General features: G+C 45.1%; 1 protein-coding gene across 5 annotated transcripts in view; it reads right to left on the bottom strand.

Moving 5' to 3' along the window:
- WDFY4 (WDFY family member 4) overlaps positions 1 to 17,882 on the bottom strand; it is a 255,678-nt gene that overhangs the window by 74,128 nt on the left and 163,668 nt on the right. For all 5 annotated transcript variants that reach the window (XM_061161999.1, XM_061162000.1, XM_061161997.1 and 2 more), the window contains 4 exons: positions 17,641 to 17,847; positions 16,194 to 16,245; positions 13,058 to 13,221; positions 1,680 to 1,828 (listed from right to left, as the gene is read on the bottom strand). In XM_061161999.1, coding sequence (XP_061017982.1) covers positions 1,680 to 1,828; positions 13,058 to 13,221; positions 16,194 to 16,245; positions 17,641 to 17,847 — 572 coding nt within the window. The remainder of the gene's footprint in view (positions 1 to 1,679; positions 1,829 to 13,057; positions 13,222 to 16,193; positions 16,246 to 17,640; positions 17,848 to 17,882) is intronic.

The following is a 17,882-nucleotide window of genomic DNA, read 5'->3' as shown; positions in this document are numbered from 1 at the left end:
GATATAGTCAATTGGATCATGATTACATGCACCTCATAAACACAATTTACCTAATCAATAAGATCTTATCCAACACTAACCAGAGGTGGAGAGTGAAGCAATGGACTATGCGAGTCATTTCATGGGCACTCCATGCATATGGGTGGAGTAGAAAGCTTTCATCAGCTCTCAGAAAGGCGAGTCTGCAGACCCATTGTCCATATTGATCAGTATCAATAAAACATGAGCAATAAAATGAGATGAGTGTGCCAAGTATTAATTATATGCCTGCCTTGAAAAAGCATAGAAGATTCACTGCAATCGGTGAACATTTGGTATGGATAAAAGACGGAAGTTAGCAGACAGAAGAAGGCCAAGCATTTTAAAGCAAACCTAAATCAAAGGAGGGTGGGCTGACATCTATCCTTCCACATTCCTTAAATTCTTGCTTCTTCACATAGGTTGGAAATAATATGACACCTGGGAGTTAAAATTCTTGCTTATTGGCAGGTGAGACTCTTGTTCCTCTGTCAATAGTCTTAAATAGTGGTTCTCAAAATGTGGTCCCAGACCAGTAGCATGAGCATTAGCTGTGAATTTGGTAAAACCTTAGGCCCTAACCCAGATTTATCAACTTAGAAACTGGGATGATGGGGGGGGTGGTCCCAGAAGTCTATTTTATCAAGTCCTCCAGGTGAGTCAATGTAATTTAGCTTGAGAGCCACTGGGCTAAGAGGTTATCTTGTCATCACTTGAGCTTTGGCTAACTAGAAAAGAAATTGGCATCTAAATTTCTTCACAAGTGATGAAAACATACAACTGACAATAACTAGCAAAAGTGCTAACACAATCAATTTGGTTTTGAATGGCAATACTTCATAAACACTAGAGAATTATTCAATAAGAGCTGCTGATTGAACCCAAATACACCAACTATCAATACATTTGATCCTAGAGAACTTCAGAATTTCCTGCCAAAGATCTCTGGCATTAGTTGGTATAAAAATGACTTCAAATGTCTACCCAAATCTCACTCATCCTTCAAGACCCAAATCTTAGCTCACTTCTCCAAGTAGCTGTCCCTCACCGTACCAGCCACATATCATCCCTCCAAGTGTGAATGAACCCTGAAGAGTCCTCACATATATTGTATTTTGTCCCTTGATGATAGTGTGCTCCAAACTCTTTCCAAAAGAACCTGTATACGCTGCTGATTCTATTATGGGCCTTGCGGGGATAAAGAGGCAGTGCCTGATGTCTTGCATAAGGATGAACAAGCAAGAAGTTGTTGACTCAGTTATGCATATATATATATATATACATTATTTTTCAGCAGTATTTAACACAAAATTGTAAATCAACTATACTCCAATTAAAAAAAAAAAGTTGTTGAAGAAGTACACTGATGGGACTGGATTCTATTATCCAAATAACCTAAAGAGCGATCCCTTTTGTCCTGTGGTGCATTTCATAGCAGGAGAGCCTGAGGAGCTGCTGTATGGTTAACCGCTCCAGATTTTAGCTTTGGGGGATCCTAGCCGTGGATGCCGATGCCTTAAGGTTCTCCTTTACCTCATGGCTCAGTTTCCGGCCCAAACCTGAGCCCACAGAAAGAACAAGGTGGGAGGCATGGGCGTGCGGTGGCTGAGAAGGCAGCTTGGGGTCAGGGCAGAACCTGCCAGGACTGGAGGGGCACTCACTTGGATAAGCAGTGGCGGGTGCAGTAGACATCACCCACGGGAGACAGCGTGAAGTTCTCACAGACGTAGAAGTGCTGCTGGCCGAAGAGCAGGAGCCCTTCGCAGACCAGGTGGCCCTGCACGATGACCAGGGAGTACTTCTGCGTCACCTGCAGGGAGAGAGTGCCAGAGTCAGGCCATGCATGCGGGAAACACGCCCGACTTCTTAAGGAGGACAGGTGGGCAGTGTCTGGTCGCCCACTGAGCACTGGGAAGTGAGAGCAGCACCCTGTAAATGACAGAGCTGCTACCCCCCAGCTGCACTGCTCTGCACAGTCTAAATGGAACTTCTACACCCAACACCCTGTTTCATTATTTCACCTACCCAAGGCCACCGTATCGCACTGAGGCATGTGGATGAGTGTTCATTGCTATTTTGAACATGTTGACATTTTTCCCCTCACTTTAAGTTCCTCTACAACCATGCAAAACACTCCTCAGTAAACAATGAGCAAAGTTTTTGAGGTCTGAGGCATCACTCAGTTATAGACGTGAATAAATTTGTCAAGAAAACAGCTGGAAAGTGACTAGGACGGGGCCGGAACCAGGTCTGCCTAGAACCACAAGTGCAAGACTGGTACTACTGCCTGCAAAGGCCAAGGCTGCTCCAAGGTGTGTGCAGAGGAGGCACCAGCTGTGCCCAGATCCCTTCTTTCTGGCTCAAGCACATTCTCTCAGCAGCTGGAGATGCCGGCAGTTTCCCAGAATCCCCTCAGCTAAAGAGAGTACCTGTCATGGGTCATGTCCCGGTCTCAGTGGTCATCTGTCCCCAACAACGGGTCGGTGCAGAGGCAGACGGACTGGGCCCTTTGCCTCCATTCACTGTGAGCTCCCGTGGCCTCAGCCGAGGTCTGGCTGAGACTGCAGTGAGGGTGCACATCCTGCACCCCATCTAGCAACCCACACTCCCAATAAACATGACGCGTGCACCTCTGGCTCAGTGTTGGCTTTCTGGGGAGACTGACCTGGGATGATGTCTTGGTATGAACCAGAGTCCCACATTAAGTAAGGACTAGTTGGGTCCTTACATAGAATGAATCTCTGAAGGAATGAGTGGGAGAATACATGTATTCTCGGTGACGGGAGCGCAAAGGAACCAGAGTAAGATCAAGGCCAACATTTTCTCAGGATAATTCTGTGCTAATTTCAGCTATACAAAAGAAGAGCTGACTTTAAAAAAAAACAACAATAACCTACTATATAACCATTGGGCTTCCCTGGTGGCTCAGATGGTAAAGAATCTGCCTGCAATGAAGGAGACCCATGTTCGATCCCTGGGTCAGGAAGATGTCCTGGAGAAAAGAATGGCTACCTTGTTCAGTATTCTTGACTGAAGAATCCTATGGACAGAGGAGCCTGGCGGGCTACAGTCCAGAGGGTCGCAAAGAGTTGGACATGACTGAATGACTAACACTTTCACATAAACATTGTAAACCATTTACAAATAATCCTTACAACTGGGAAAGAAAAATTTTACTAGTCTAATTTAGAGATGAAAAAGAAAGAGGATGCACCAAAGATGGGTAAATGGACGAGCCTGGGGTTAAAGCTAAGCTCCCTGCTGACCTTTGGGAGCAATGATGGGGCAGCAGAGGTGAAACCTGGAGAGAAGCCCTGCACACCAGTGCTCACACCCTACTTCAAATGGGATTTAGCCAAAGTGAAGGACAAACAAGATAAGCAAGAACCCTACCCTCGTGGGACTTAAAATCCAGTGGGGGAAGACACATCCACCAATACATTATCAAAAACTGTGATATGCATTGAAAGAAGAAAAAGAAAAACAGGTTGATAATGATATAAGGCAGAGAGAAACTTGGAGGGGACACTATCTCAGACAAACTCTGAGACCTGAAGGATGGAAATGAGCAGTCATGGCAAGGCTGGGAGAAGAAATTTCATGGAATAGGAATATCCATCTCAGAGCATAGAGGCAAGAAAGGCAGATCTGGGGAGCAGAAGAGAGGTCAGTGTGGCTGGTGAAGCTGGAAAGCATGCTCAGATCCTGAGGGCCTTAGGTGTCTTCATTTTCCTTGGAAGGCCCCCATGTGCTCATAAAAATAAAATCTGTCTGCACTTCTCCTGTCAATCTGTCTTCTGTCAACTCAATGCTGTAGCCTAAATAGAGACTCTAAGGGGGTAGAGGAAAAATTTTGTCTCTCCTGCAGTATAATCTTCCAAAGAGATTCTGTGCCTACATAGTTTGTTTTATACATATTATCTTTTTTTTTTTTTTTACACAAATAGCATATTCATACAGCTACTGATCTGCATCTAGTTGTCTTCCTTAATAGGCCATCTAGGAGCCCTTTCCAAATCACTTCTTACAGAGTTGTCTCACTTTTATTAAAAGATACAGACCATTAGTTTGCATGGATGTGCTACAACCTTCTATTGATTTGTTTTCAAATGTTTTAACATTATAAGTGATGCTGTAGTGACGATCCTTGTGCATAGGTCACTTTGAACACATATGTAAATCTGGAGTAAATCTTGTAAATTCCTAGAAGTAGAACTGCAGGTCAAGGACGTGGACATTTTATATTCTGATCTAGTGCCAGACTGCCCTCCTGCAAGGTGACGCTAATTCACACTCCCACCAGCATTGGTGGAGGGTGTTTATGCTTCCTACGCCAAGCTGTTGAAGCTTCTTCTCTTACGCCTTTGTACGGAGGAGACTTCATCCTCAAGTTCATATGGTCGGATGTGGGGCCCGAGTACACAGGCCTGGGTACTTCCCTGGCCTCTCCTGTCCCTGTGATGCCCCACCCTTGCCCAGACTCTGTGGTGCCAACAGCAGGGGCTGCAGCATGTTCTCATGATCTCCTGGTATTTTCCTTTGGGGGAGAATTAAGTAATAACCAGAATAAACCAAACCACAAGAAGAATGTCTGGTGAGAGCTAGGTCAATAGCTTAAAAATGGATTCTGCTAGAAAAGGATAACATTCTAAAAACTGGAAAATGAGCCCAAGTGAACTATTCCCTGCTCTTCCATTTAAATAAACCCTAAGAGGGCTCCATCACCAAGTTCACTTGTGATGAAGAAATCCCTCCTGCCCTGATTCTATCAATCACTTTAAAAAGAGTGGGACTTCAGCTCCATAAGTAGAACATTTTTAAGTTTGGCTAAGTGACATATTTTCACTCCTAATGGGTGAGTAAGCACACAGCCACACCTGGCCCAGGTATGATAAGGAACAGGTTGTCTGGAGGTCCAAAACCACCAGAGTTAAAGTTAGAGGGGAACAATGTGCTGGGACATTCTATGGAAGCCCATGCCAGCACATTCTCCGAGAGGCAGGCCTCAGCCTGATGTCTGCAAAAGGGGAAGTTCAGCTGGAGGCTCTCTCAAGATTTCTTCCAGCACTATTAGTCTACAACTTAGTGCAACACCTTAATTTTCCAGGTAGAAAATGTAGGATTCAGCACTATCACATGAGGTATCCAGTGACAGAGCTAATGTGTACATCGTCTCATTGTTGCTGTTTCGTCGCTCAGTCCTGTCCGACTCTTTGCGACCCCATGGACTGTAGCCTGTAAGGCTCCTCTGTCCATGGGATTTTCCAAGCAAGTATACTGGAGTGGGCTGCCATTCACTTCTCCAGGGGATCTTGACTCAGGGATCGAACCAGCGACTCCTGCACTGCAGGCAGATTCTTCACCACTGAGCCACCTGGGAAGCCCACATTCTGTCACACTTGTCTGCAAAATCTACTGCAAAGAAAGCTTCAGCTCTGTTCACAGGTGTCACACTTCTCTTTTCATACATCTGCTCACCTAGACCTTGTTAACAATAAATTCCGCTACACTGGTGTCTGGAATAAGAGCATTCTCTCTCTCTCTCTCTTTTTTTTTTTTTTTTTTTTTTTATTTAAAAAGAAAGCACAGATTGCTGAGAAAAAGTTAAGTATCAAAAAGGAAAGAGGCTATTCAACTCCATTTACATTGACTACCTATGAACTCAGACATCTACTTTTTCTACACGGATGATTTTTAGATGAAGCGTTCTGTCACACTAGAAGTCAAAGAAATGTATATTAAAACAATAAGGAGACACTATTTTTTATATGTCAACTTGGCAAATCTGAGAAGAAATATAACGCAAAGATCTGTTGATGGCAACTCTTCTTTTCAGATGGAGACAAGGAGCTGGGATGACCCCTGTCTGCCTGCATCTGCCATTTCCACAAGCGAGCCTGCAAACAACCAAACCTTCGGCCTTTCTCTGCTGGCTCTGAGGAGACCAAATGGAAAAGGATGGAAACTGAAAAGGATTACAAGTTCTGAAGACTGTTTAAAGCGCAGTGCATGGCACTAAGTGCATTTACTGAGGATCCACGCATCAGTGGTTAAAGTCGGAACATGTTTCTAGCTAGGGCAGCTCTGGATATTGTAAAACCCAGACCCATGAATCTCAGCATTTACTTGAAAAGCTTAGGTAGGAGAGTTGCCCGGGCAGCTTGTTAAAGTTCATATTCCCAGGTTACATCCCAGTTGTTCTGATTCAGCAGGTACAGAGTGGGTTCTGGAATCTGCATTTGAATAGGCAGGCCAGATGATTCTGATGCAGATGACCTGAAGACCACTCTTAGAAACTGAGCCAGGGACACCAGCCAGGCTACAAAAGCTGAGGTCCCGTCTTAAGCAAACCTATGGCTACCACTCACTTATTTGCTCATACTTTCATTTAATAGAGATGTGTTAGATGTTTTAGCCTGTGTCCCCATGCAAACACAAGGGGAGATAAAGCACATGTTTGTGGTGCTTGTGGTTTGACAGGAAAGAGAGGAGAATATCAACTGTCCTTGAAGAGCATGGTGTTGGAGGGAAGCACACATACTTTGGGGGCACAGAGGAGAGTGCCTGGCCCAGACAGAGCCCCGAGAGGGAGTGGAGGCGACATCAGAGCAGTGAGTCTCGAGGTTGTGACCCCAAGGCTGTGGTTATGAGTTAAGAAGATTAAAAACAGAGGAGAAAATTTCCAAGGCACAAAGGCTTGCGACAGTGGGACATGTTTGGAGAATATAAGCAATTCTGTATAATTAGAGTAAAAAGGCAGGTGTGTGTGCATGCACACTTGCACACTCATGTAAGGGTGAGAGAAGCAAGTCCAGGGGAGCACAGGGCCAGCTCAGAAGGGCACGAAGTATGCCAAAGAGAGCCTCAGAAGGTTTTCAGTAGGGACCACATGTGTAGCTCTGCATTCTAGAAGGTCAGTCATGGTGACCCACCTTGGGGGAAAGATTCTACATGAGAGGTTTAACACACTTCTTCACTTTCTACAAATGACTTCAGCTAAAAATACCTACGAAGAGCTTGATGCTGCTCTCTGTTGTTCAACACGAAAAGATCTCCCTTTAAGCTGATTTCGCTTCTAACAAAGTCATGCTAATATTTTACATTGAGTCTGTATGAAAAAATAAATGTTTAGTTTTTCATGTAATTAATTACATATTACATGCATTAAATAATTAATTCATGTAATTAATTAATTTTCATGAAATTAATTGATTTCATGTAATTTTCAAGCAACAGTAAAAAACAACTCTCATGGGAGTTCTAACTCTGGACTGGGTCTGGAAGCACATTTTTTAAGTGGATACACTTTTGCAAGCAGCTCTGTGGAGGAGGTGCAAGGGACGCAGCAGCTGACACAAGCCCACGGTTAACATGCATTAAATAAACCACTCCTCGTGTCAAATGGAGCTGTTTGCAGAGAAATGTGTTTGTGGTTCTGGGAATCATTAATCAATGGCGCAAAAGTGGCGTAGAATAATTACTGTCCCAGGTATCGCTGGAGGCTATCAGAGCTCTCACATAGAAATGAATTAAGCTGCTGCCATTCTGAGCTCTGGTCTGCTGGCTTCCCCTAGAGGCCTCTGTAGGGACAAGCCATCCAGAAGTGTGTGAGGAGATGTGCCCTGCAGTCTCCTGGGCTGGGTCTTGCAAAGGCCCTAAAAGCAAGTGCTTCTGAAATGGCAGGGGAGAAGGGGCAGGACTCGCCGTGAGGCTGCCTGCCCACTTTCTGTGATGGCCACTGAAGGCAGGTGTTCTGGTTTTTCTGAGTGTGGGCGCACACCTGCCACATATACCCTGCGTGGGTGTGCTTTCACTTAGAAAGCACACGAGACCCACTCAAGATCCACAACGTCTTATGGAGACATCTGAATTAGGAGAATTCTCAACAATGCTGACATTGTCTCAACAATGCTGAATTAGAATTACAACAATACTTGCTACAAAATATCTCAACACAAGCAGAAAATATTAGTCTGAGGAAATGAAGAAAATAACCATCTATACACACACACACACACACACACACACACACCCCTGCTGTGGGCACACTTCCTGTATCTTTGCTTGAACTGTTTCATGGTCCGTGTGTGTGTGTGTGTGTGTGCGTGCATGCGCGTGCACGCGCACGCTCAGTCATGTCCAACTCTTTGCCATGCCATGGGCTGTGTAGCCCACCAGGCTCCTCTGTCCATGTCATTTTCCAGGCAAGAATACTGGAGTGGGTTGCCATTTCCTTCTCCAGGGGTCTTCCCAACACAGAGATCAAACCTGCGTCTCTTGAATCTCCTGCATTGGCAGGCAGATTCTTTACCATCTGTACCATGGTTCTAGAGTCAGTGCAACAATTCTCCCTTCCTTGACAGGGCAAGTGCTGAGCTGCGACAGATTGAAAGAATCCAGGCCTGAGTGGATCTCTTTCCTGCTGAGATGATGAAGGATGGAACAGAGGGTCAGAGTAGAACCCAGGAGAAACCTGACCTGCTGGGCGGAGGCCCATCTGGGATTCGACGCCGTCCATAGACGAGCACTTCCTCGTTTGCACTGACAGGCCCTTCCCCACTTCCTCAAGGTCATCGCTTGGTGTTCAGAGTTAATACCCCATTTTCCCCTTTTTCTTGGCCTGAAAGAACAAATCTTAAGATACTATTAAAGAAAGAGCCACGGTCACAGTAATAATAGCAGGTACAAGCCATCGAGAGCTGCTCTGTGCCTGGCACAGAGTCTAGGGTGAGGACATGCAATATAAGTGGTGGAGGTGGAACTGGGGCCAGACCCCTGCCCACTCTGCCTAAAGGGAGCCTGTCCCCACGGGGCCCTCGCTTGTCTCCTAGAACTTCTCCAGGGAGCGGCTGTATCTGGTGGTTTGGTCCACAGACCCTGCAGGAATTCAGCTGAATCAGAAAACAGTCTCTTCCACAATTAACCATAAAGCCAGAGGGAATGAGCACAACTCAACAAAATGGATCAAAACAACTCGTGCAAAGAACAAATGTCTTGATAATGTTCAGAAACAACTTGCTTGCAGCTGCTCAGCACCTCATTCCTGGGAGCTGACGCTCCTTTGGCCCCCACACCCAGGGTGGTCCCTCTCCGCAGACAAAGGGTCACCAAGCACTATGTGGAAACAGGACGGTTCCTGCCTCAGCCCCTGTTGGGCTTCACAAGCTCCTGTCTGCACAGCCTGGAGTCATGAGCCACGCGAAGCATTCTGACAGTTTCCTGCTATGTGACATGGAGACCCAGAAAGACTGAAGTTTAAGTACAGGCAGGGGAGGACAGGAGAACAGCATCTTGCTAGTCCTGGCCTACCTCTCAGAGCCTGGGGGCTTCAGGCTCTGGCTTCCCCAACAAGACCCCTGAGTGAAGTGCTACAGCGTGAGACAATTAGCAAAAATACTGAAGGCAAGTACCTGCTGCACAGGCCAGGCTGGTATTAGCACCGACCGTGACTATAAACTTCAGACCTTGCCCTCAGCCCAGCCCAGTCAGGGCTGCAGATACCTAGCCAGTCTTGGCAAGCACCTGGGGGTCATGCTATCTGCAGAAGCTCTTCTTGGACAGTAAGAACATGGATTAGGTGAGATATGGATCTTCAGTGGTACCAAATGTGGCAGGCAGTGTTTACGGACAAAGATGTTCCCCAAGAGCCTCGTCCCTGGTTATCCCATCAAACACTAACCCAGGTGCTACTTGAAGGGCTGGAAATGATTCCTCATTTCAGATGAAATTAAGACTGCAAATCAGCAGACCTTAAAATATTGAGATTACCCTGGATTATCTGGTGGGTCCAATTCCCATGAGACCTTAGCAGCTGAAGAGGAAGGTGGAAGAGTTGGTGGGAGAGAATCAATGGAGGAGGGAGGTAGAAGGGAGACGAAGGAGAGGGAAGATGAGGCAGAAGGGGGTTGGAGAGATGTGCAGGGTGAGAAGGCCACTGCAGCTGGCTTTTAAGATGCAGGAAGGGGGCCACAAGGCAGGGATGTAGGAAACCTGCAGCAGCTCAGAATAACCCCTGGTTAACAGCCAGCAAGAAATAGGGACCTCAGTCCTACAGAATTGTAGAACTGGATTCTGCCAACACCTGAATGAGCTCAGAAATGCATTCATTCCCAGAGTCTCTAGAGAGACCCGCAGTCCTGCCAACACCTCAGTTTCAGCCCCTGTGAGACTCTTAGGCAGAAAACCAGCTGAGCTATGGTGTGCTCATAGTTTTGAGATAATAAATGTGTATTGTTTTAAGTCACCAAGTTTTTGGTAATTTGTTATGGCAGCAGTAGAAAATTAATATACCAAATGAAAACAAAGCATTGCCATTGCTCTCTTCTTATCAAAACAATATAAAGAATTACATGTCAATATGGAGACAATATATAATTCCCTATTTCCTTACTCTATCAGGGAAGTAGGGAGGGATGGCTAGGGCTCAATAATCTGTGTAATATTCATCCTTCATATCAAGATTTCTCACCTTGGCACTATGGGCAATTGGGGCTGAATAATTAGTCTCTTCTCTCCTGAGCACTGGAGGATGTGAAGCAGCATCCTTAGCCTCTGCCCACCTGACGCCACTAGCAACTCATCCCCACCAAGTCATGTCGACTAAATGTGTCTCCTGATATTGGCAGTGGCCCCTGGGAGCAAAGCTGCCCCATGCTGAGAATTCACATGATCCTTTAAGAGCCCAAAGCAAAGAAAGGCTTTTAAAGTAAAAAAGCATGATCTCTTAGCTGTTTTCAATTGACTGGGCAGTTACTAAACATCCATTTACCTATATGAACATATTAACAGATGATGTGTTCAAACTGTCATCGGCTGTTAGTACTCGGCAGCTAGATATTATGAATATGTATACACACATATAAACATATATATGTTACATATATTTGTTTTAATATCCATTTTTTAAACTTTAACATAGTAGACTAACACTACTTCCATAGTCAAAATAAAAGGAATGTAAATATAATAAATCTTTGGGGCTTCCCAGTGGCGTTAGTGGTAAAGAACCCATCTACCAGTGCAGGAGATGTAAGAGATGTGGGTTTGATCCCTGGGTCGGGAAGACCCCCTGCAGGAGGGCATGGCAACCTACTCTAGTACTCTTGCCTGGATAATTCCATGAACAGAGGAGCCTGGTGGACTACAGTCCATGGGTCACAAAGAGTCAGACGCAACTGAAGCGACTTAGCACACATGCACTCATAATAAATCTTCATTCGTCAGTGTTTACTGACTGGCTTCTCTAGGCATGCCCCTAGTTGGGCACCTCAGGAAAAAATGAGGGTCCCTCCATTTATGAGCATCAGTACAGTGAGAGAGAGACAGGTGAAGTGGTGAAGGTTAGCCTGTATGCCAGGGGCAAAGGTAAGAGGAGATGTAGTAGGAAGGGGACACAGGGAATGAAGGAGAGACAGCTCTCTAGGTCTCAGATTGGGGACAGGTCAAGATGGGCTTTGGTGAGTCAGTTGCCAGTAGTCTAGCATGCAGAACACTGCAGGTAGATGAACCAGCATGAGCAAGGCACAGTGGCAAGATATGATGGGGGCTTGCAAATGTGCTCTCTGGCTGAAGGCTGCGGGTTAAGCACATATCAGGACCTTGTTCTTCCAGGACTGTGTGGATTGGACTGTTACCCAGATCTGAAAGCAACTAAGCAATGTGGTAGAAGCTCTGCAGTCATCCCTTTGGCCAATGCACTTCAAGCCAGTCCTTTTACCCAATGCCTAGAAGGAGCAAATCCCAATCTGACACCCTCCAGGGGTCTCTACCAGGAACCTACCCCTGAAAAGGACAGGCTTCAGTTCAGTTTCTGCTCCTTGCTGAAACGCATCACAGACTCTCTGAGCTTGTCACCTGTGCCTGGAAATCCAGGCTGCTTACTCAGTGGCCTGTAGCTCTGGTCTGCTCTTCTCTACCCTGTGGCCAGGCTAGCCCTCAGCTCTCATGCATTCACCTCTGTGTAGACCCTGCATGACTTTCTGGCCCTGCCCTACCCTCTGCTTTGCTGGGGCCTCTTCTTCACTTACATGCATAGAAACCCAGACAGAAGTGTTGATAGATGAGATAGACGGCCTTTGAAAAGGGAAGAGAACTGGTCTTTAATAAGCCACCTCACATGAGCTGGGCTTTGCACTAGTCACTTTGCTTCCATTATTCCATTTAAGCCTTATGAGAATTTTGTGAAATGTTTGCTATGGCTGCGATATTAAAGATGAGAGTAACTGAGGTTCACGAAGATGAGGTAACACGCCATTTATTTAGTATGTGGCCAGGTTGGAATTTCAGTTCAGTTCTGTTTTACTTTAAGACAAGTGCTTCATCTTCCATACTTACTTAGATTTGTGTAAGAGAGATCACCTCTGTGCCTATACTTCAGGGAGACCCCCTAACCCTCCTTCAGGCATACCCAGAGGTCATGCACACCAAGAGCCTGGGATCCCACAACCCAGCCCCAGGCATTCCCAACCATGGGTTTCCCTGCTAACTGCCCAGCCTGCCTCCTGGCTGTGCACACTACGCACGGGCCCACCCTTTCCGGGGCTCACGGTGCTATGAGTATGCTTCCTCTAGGCTTGACTGATGGCCAAGGGGAGCTGATTTCAGGGTGAGGAATGTGGGGACAGCTGGGACAAATGGGTCAGTGTCCAAACACATCCACCAAGGCCCCTTTTGAAGGTGTGGGATGAACCTTTAGAGTGGTCAGGCTGTGAGCAGGGGATCAAGATGCTGAACCATAAGAAGGTCAAGAATTTCTAAGTTGAAATTGGCCTCCCAGGTTATTATAAAGGTCAATGTAGGCCATTAGAATATATTTCATTTAACAGATTAACAACATGATTTACATCTAAACATTTTGATGCAAGATGTATAGGCATTCACGTACTTGCTCTGGGCCCACAAATTTAGGAGTATGCTGGGTTTTTTTTGCTCCTTCACTTCTTTATGGTGAATAGAGATATCACCTCTCATGTGAGTGCAAAAAGTTGAGTTCTTTCATGTCTGATAATCTTTAAAGAGTAATCGTGACAGGCTGTGTTACCTTTTCATGATCAAGAAGCTCTTGTAAGATGACTTGTCTTTCCAGACATAGTTCTAAGAAATCTTCAGAGTGCAGGCTTTCACGCAAGGCGGGGAAGAAGGTCAGCTGGGTGCAGTCCACCACCTCGTCTCTCTCGCTCTCGCCTTCCTTCAGTGTCAGCTCATCTGCAACAGCAAAAAGGGGACATGTGTTTTGGGCATGGGCCACCTTGCATCATGAGGGAAGTGTGGAGCCTAGGTCCGAGGCCCTGGGAGGAACTGCAAAGTCTCAGAGCAGCCATGAACGGTGTGGATTCCAGGGTGTCCCTCACTGTTTCTGAAAGTGGACATACCCCTCTGACCTCATTGTGAGGTGAACATGTCTGCAGGTTGATGTACTCCAGAAAGTGCATCTAAGCCCAGTTGCTCTCGGGTCTCCAGTGACCACAGGGCGACATTTAAAAATTCACCTTCATTAATCAGAAAAGCAGTTCCCTAGAGGGTCACCAGGATTTGCTTTTTCTCAACTTCACTCTGTTCACTCTTTTTAAAAAGTGACCTTTGCCCTCCTAATCATGGAAACTATCTTCTTATTGTAAAAAAGAAAAAACTTGGAAAACTCATGAAGTTGGGAGAAATTCAAAAATTGTGAAAAATTAAGCAAATATTGCCCATGCACCCAGAGAGAGTGCAAATAACAATAGCTTCCATTTAGTGAGCACTTTCTCTGTGCTGGATCCTTGAATGACATTTTCCCTCTACTCCTACCTAGGTTGTAGATTCCATTCCATCCTCACTTGACAAATGAAGATACTGACAGAGGCTAATTACTTGACTCAAAGTCATATGGCTACTAACATCTGAGGCAGGATCTGAACTAAGTCCCTCGCTAGAGTCCCTTTCATCTCTAGGCTGTTTGCCCTCACTGGCCATACTTTGGTGTACTATATATCGTTTTTGTACACATATACATATGTGCAGAAATACACGTGTGTTCATGCTGTTGTGTCTGTCTCTTTGCAATCCCATGGATTGTAACCCGCCAGGCTCCTTTGTCTTTGGGATTTTTCAGGCAAGAATACTGAGGTCGGTTGCCATTTCCTCCTCCAGGGGATTTTCCTGACCCAGGGATCAAACCCGTGTTTCATGCATCTCTTCATTGGCAGGCTGATTCTTTACCACCGAGTTACCTGGAAAGCTCCATGTATATGTACGCACACGTATAATTTTGACATGATGAGAATTATATTGAATTTATAGCTTTTCTTTTCTAAATTTTGCTCAAAAAAAGTTATGCCATGAATACGTTCCCATTCCATTAAAAGTTCTTAGAAAGCAACCTAAGTGGCTGTGTAATAATCTATTGTGTGACTTCCATAAACACTCAACCTATTTCCTATTCTTTTAGAGATGCAACTATTATCTATTTCGGTATTACCAAAATCTACAGTGCTGCAATCAGTGTGTGTACATACAGACTTATTTCCTGAGGATGCTCTCCTGGACACGTGCATTTGGGTACCAGCTAAGCATAGACCTATGTATATCTCTAGATCTTGTTCCTCCATCCTGTCCTGGGTGTCCACCGGCCTAGAGCAGCACATTGCACATGGCAGCCAGGTCAAGGGGGCTTCTGGTCATTCTCTTGGTGCCAGGATGCTTATCTCTTTGAACTCCTCCCCACCTGGGTATCTCACATCTGGATGAGTGAAAGTGACTGCTGCTCACAGCAACAGTCATCACAGGCTTTCCTCAGGCAAAGAAAGCACTGTGCCGACATGGGCACCCCCGAAGGCACGGTGGAGATCACAGCCCTTTCTTTTCCCCTTCCTGAGTTCCCTACTGGGAATTGGGGGTCCATGCTGGAAGCACAGAGAAGGCCTGGGGTCCTAGGCGACCAGGGGAGTCTTATGTATGGTGAATGAGGGGACTCAGCAGCCTGTGGCCCTCGTCCTCATAGAACCAGCCCTTGCTTTCTGCCACTGCATCTTCTGTAGCGACCCAGTCTCCTTTTGAGAAGATCAGGCAGACAGTCCCTCTAACCTTAGGGTTATGGCACTTGGGCTGAAAAGAAGAGAAACCAGAAAATGGGTATTACAATGTCATCCCAAGTCCTGTGCTGCAGTGGGACCCCCAAATCAACACAGGTTCAGGTCTCAAGATTCTTATTTCTGGGCTTTGTTGCTGCAGACTGGCAAGATAGCAAGCTCCACACAAAATCCGGGGCTAAGGCACCGAACGAGACGAATTTAATCAGCTCTAGGAAGTTGTCACTTGGTTAAGGAGATGACATTAGCTGCAGCCTAGGACACAGTGAAACTCACAGACAGGGAGTGTTTGAAACAAAAGGCACATCCTTGGTAGAAACACAAAAACTGAAATACAGTGCACGTGTCTGAGTGTGTATTTGGTATGTATTTGGATGTGTTTGGGCCTTCCCTGGTAGCTCAGCTGGTAAAGAATCTGCCTGCAGTGCAGGAGACCTGGGTTCTATCCCTGGGTTGGGAAGATCCCCTGGAGAAGGGAAGGCTACCCACTCCAGTATTTTGGCCTAGAGGATGCTATCACAAAAGTTGGACATGACTGAGCGACTTTCACTTTCACTTGGAAGTGTATGGGGCAAAATGATCTCTGAAAATAAGCTAGATTATCAACATATCAATTCAACCAAGTTCCTCCACGAGTATTAGATAAAAAGTAAACCTAAGGAATTCAAAGTACATTTCCAAACTGGAGAGATAATAATGACCACTATATTTGTCATCTTTATAATCAGAGAATTCAGTGTAAGTATTAAATATCTCTTCCATCCACTTTTGCTCTAAAACATTTTCCTATTTTCCTCCTAGGTGTTTTAGGTCATATATTGAACATGTATTTGTATTGGGCAGGGCACTTTTAAGATTTCCCTCACAGAGCACATTGACAAGATAATTTCTCTGAAAAATGTTCTTATTGTTGCAACATAAACACAAAATCCTTCCCTTAATAGAGTGTTCATGTCTGCAAGCGCACAGTGATGAAAGGCTTTACACTCTCTACTCTAGACTTGCAGCATTCTTTTCCTACAATATATTAACTTGATACCTTTAAGAAGATGTTGAATAAATCAAAAAATTGGTTTAACTATTAAATTAAAAAATAGATAAATTGAATACCTTGGTTTTCAGTGTTTATTTGAGAAACACTGCCATTTCTGTTTTGGCTTTCCTAAAATAAAACCAGAGAAACAGAAATTAAATTTGGATACCTATGTGCCCCAGCCCCCATTCCAAAGATTTGCACAAACACACATACACACGCACGCACACATTTGACCCTTTGAATCACTCATACACTCAAGACTCAGATGCAAGGGGGCAAAATGCCAAATCCTAAAGGACCGCGATCAAATGCAAATATTAATGTTCCTGAGTCAAAGGGGAAAAAACCCACAATTTTCCATTAAGTCAGATTTACAGTAATTACCAAAGATATGCCAAATGGGAGTAGAGAGCATCCTGGCTGTCTGTGGTATGGGCTACCCTGGAGGGGGGACCAGAGACAGGGTCTGGGGCAGCCCAAGAGACCAGAGGCCAGGTTCCACAGCCAGCCTTTAGCCTTGTCATCACCACCATGGGTAGGCTTATTTTTCCTGCCTCCATCTCCTAAGGAATGTATTTGAGGGAAAAATACTATATACCACCAGAAGTTTATTGATAATACATTAAAAATTAAAAGGTCTACTGAATAAATTAAATATAAATTTTCATTAGGTTTTACAAAGGATTTAACATAGGTAAAAGATTCTAAGGTGATGGACTAGAGAATAAACCCAACATTGTAACTTCGGGTGGATACAGAAGAAAATATCTTGAGTTCCAGGATTTGGAAAGACAGCTTTTTAGAATCTCTTAAACCAGGATCATTCAGTGAGAACATGAAATGCTGTTAACAGATTCTTCCTATATTCACTATTAGTTCAAGGATGATTCTTCATCATTTAAAAGGCAAAAACCCAAGTTTGACAGAGAGTCCAAGCTTCATTACAGCCAAGTCCCAGGGACTGTCCAGATTTTCTTGCCTGGGAATCTAATCCAGTTTCAGTGTCATTTGGACTAAACGGGTCACTGGCTCGAGCTTGCAGAAAGAGCTGAGTTCCAGCTATTTCCACTGTAAGACTTGATATGGGATTTGCCTGCACAATAATGCCCATATGAGGGCTGGTTATGACTGCTCCAGGACACAACTTGTGCATGTAGACTATGTCCATCACATTGCTCTTTTCAAAAGCTGGCATCCAGATCATTCTAATGGACTTTTATGGATGTCAGCATGGTATTAGGTTGGTGGGATTGGTCGTGTAGATATGAACCACTCATATCTACATTCATTCAGACTGTAGTTAGAGCATCCCTTTTATGTACGTGGGGAATTAGTGATTCTTCTGTCAAACAGCATCAAGAATACATTACAGCACTCCTACAGTTAACTGTGGGCATTCTCTTTCCTACCTGTTCATGCCAAAGCACTCCTGATGGAAACACCAGATTGAAAAGCTAAGGAGACACCTCCCTACACATTTCCTGTCTGGAAGCATCCTGTCTTGTTGCATCTAATTCTTACCTTGAGCATTTCTTGATTCGGGGCCTCCAGTGGAGATAAGCGTCTGATGCGTTTCCGCATACGAGCTGGTCCTTCTCTCCAATCCAGTTCCCACTGGGAGCAGGGTGTGGCTTCTGCCATCTGATACCACAAGCCCAGCTCCCCAAAAAGCTGCTCCTGGATTCTGGCCCACGCATTGGCTGCCTTGATGTGGCCACATCTCCGTCTCTGGGAAACAGAAGTATAGCATCACCCCTGGACAC

This window comes from Dama dama, chromosome 15, assembly GCF_033118175.1.
Source record: "Dama dama isolate Ldn47 chromosome 15, ASM3311817v1, whole genome shotgun sequence".
In the NCBI taxonomy this organism is placed as follows: Eukaryota; Metazoa; Chordata; class Mammalia; order Artiodactyla; family Cervidae; genus Dama; species Dama dama.
This window is presented reverse-complemented; position numbering and strand designations above follow the sequence as displayed.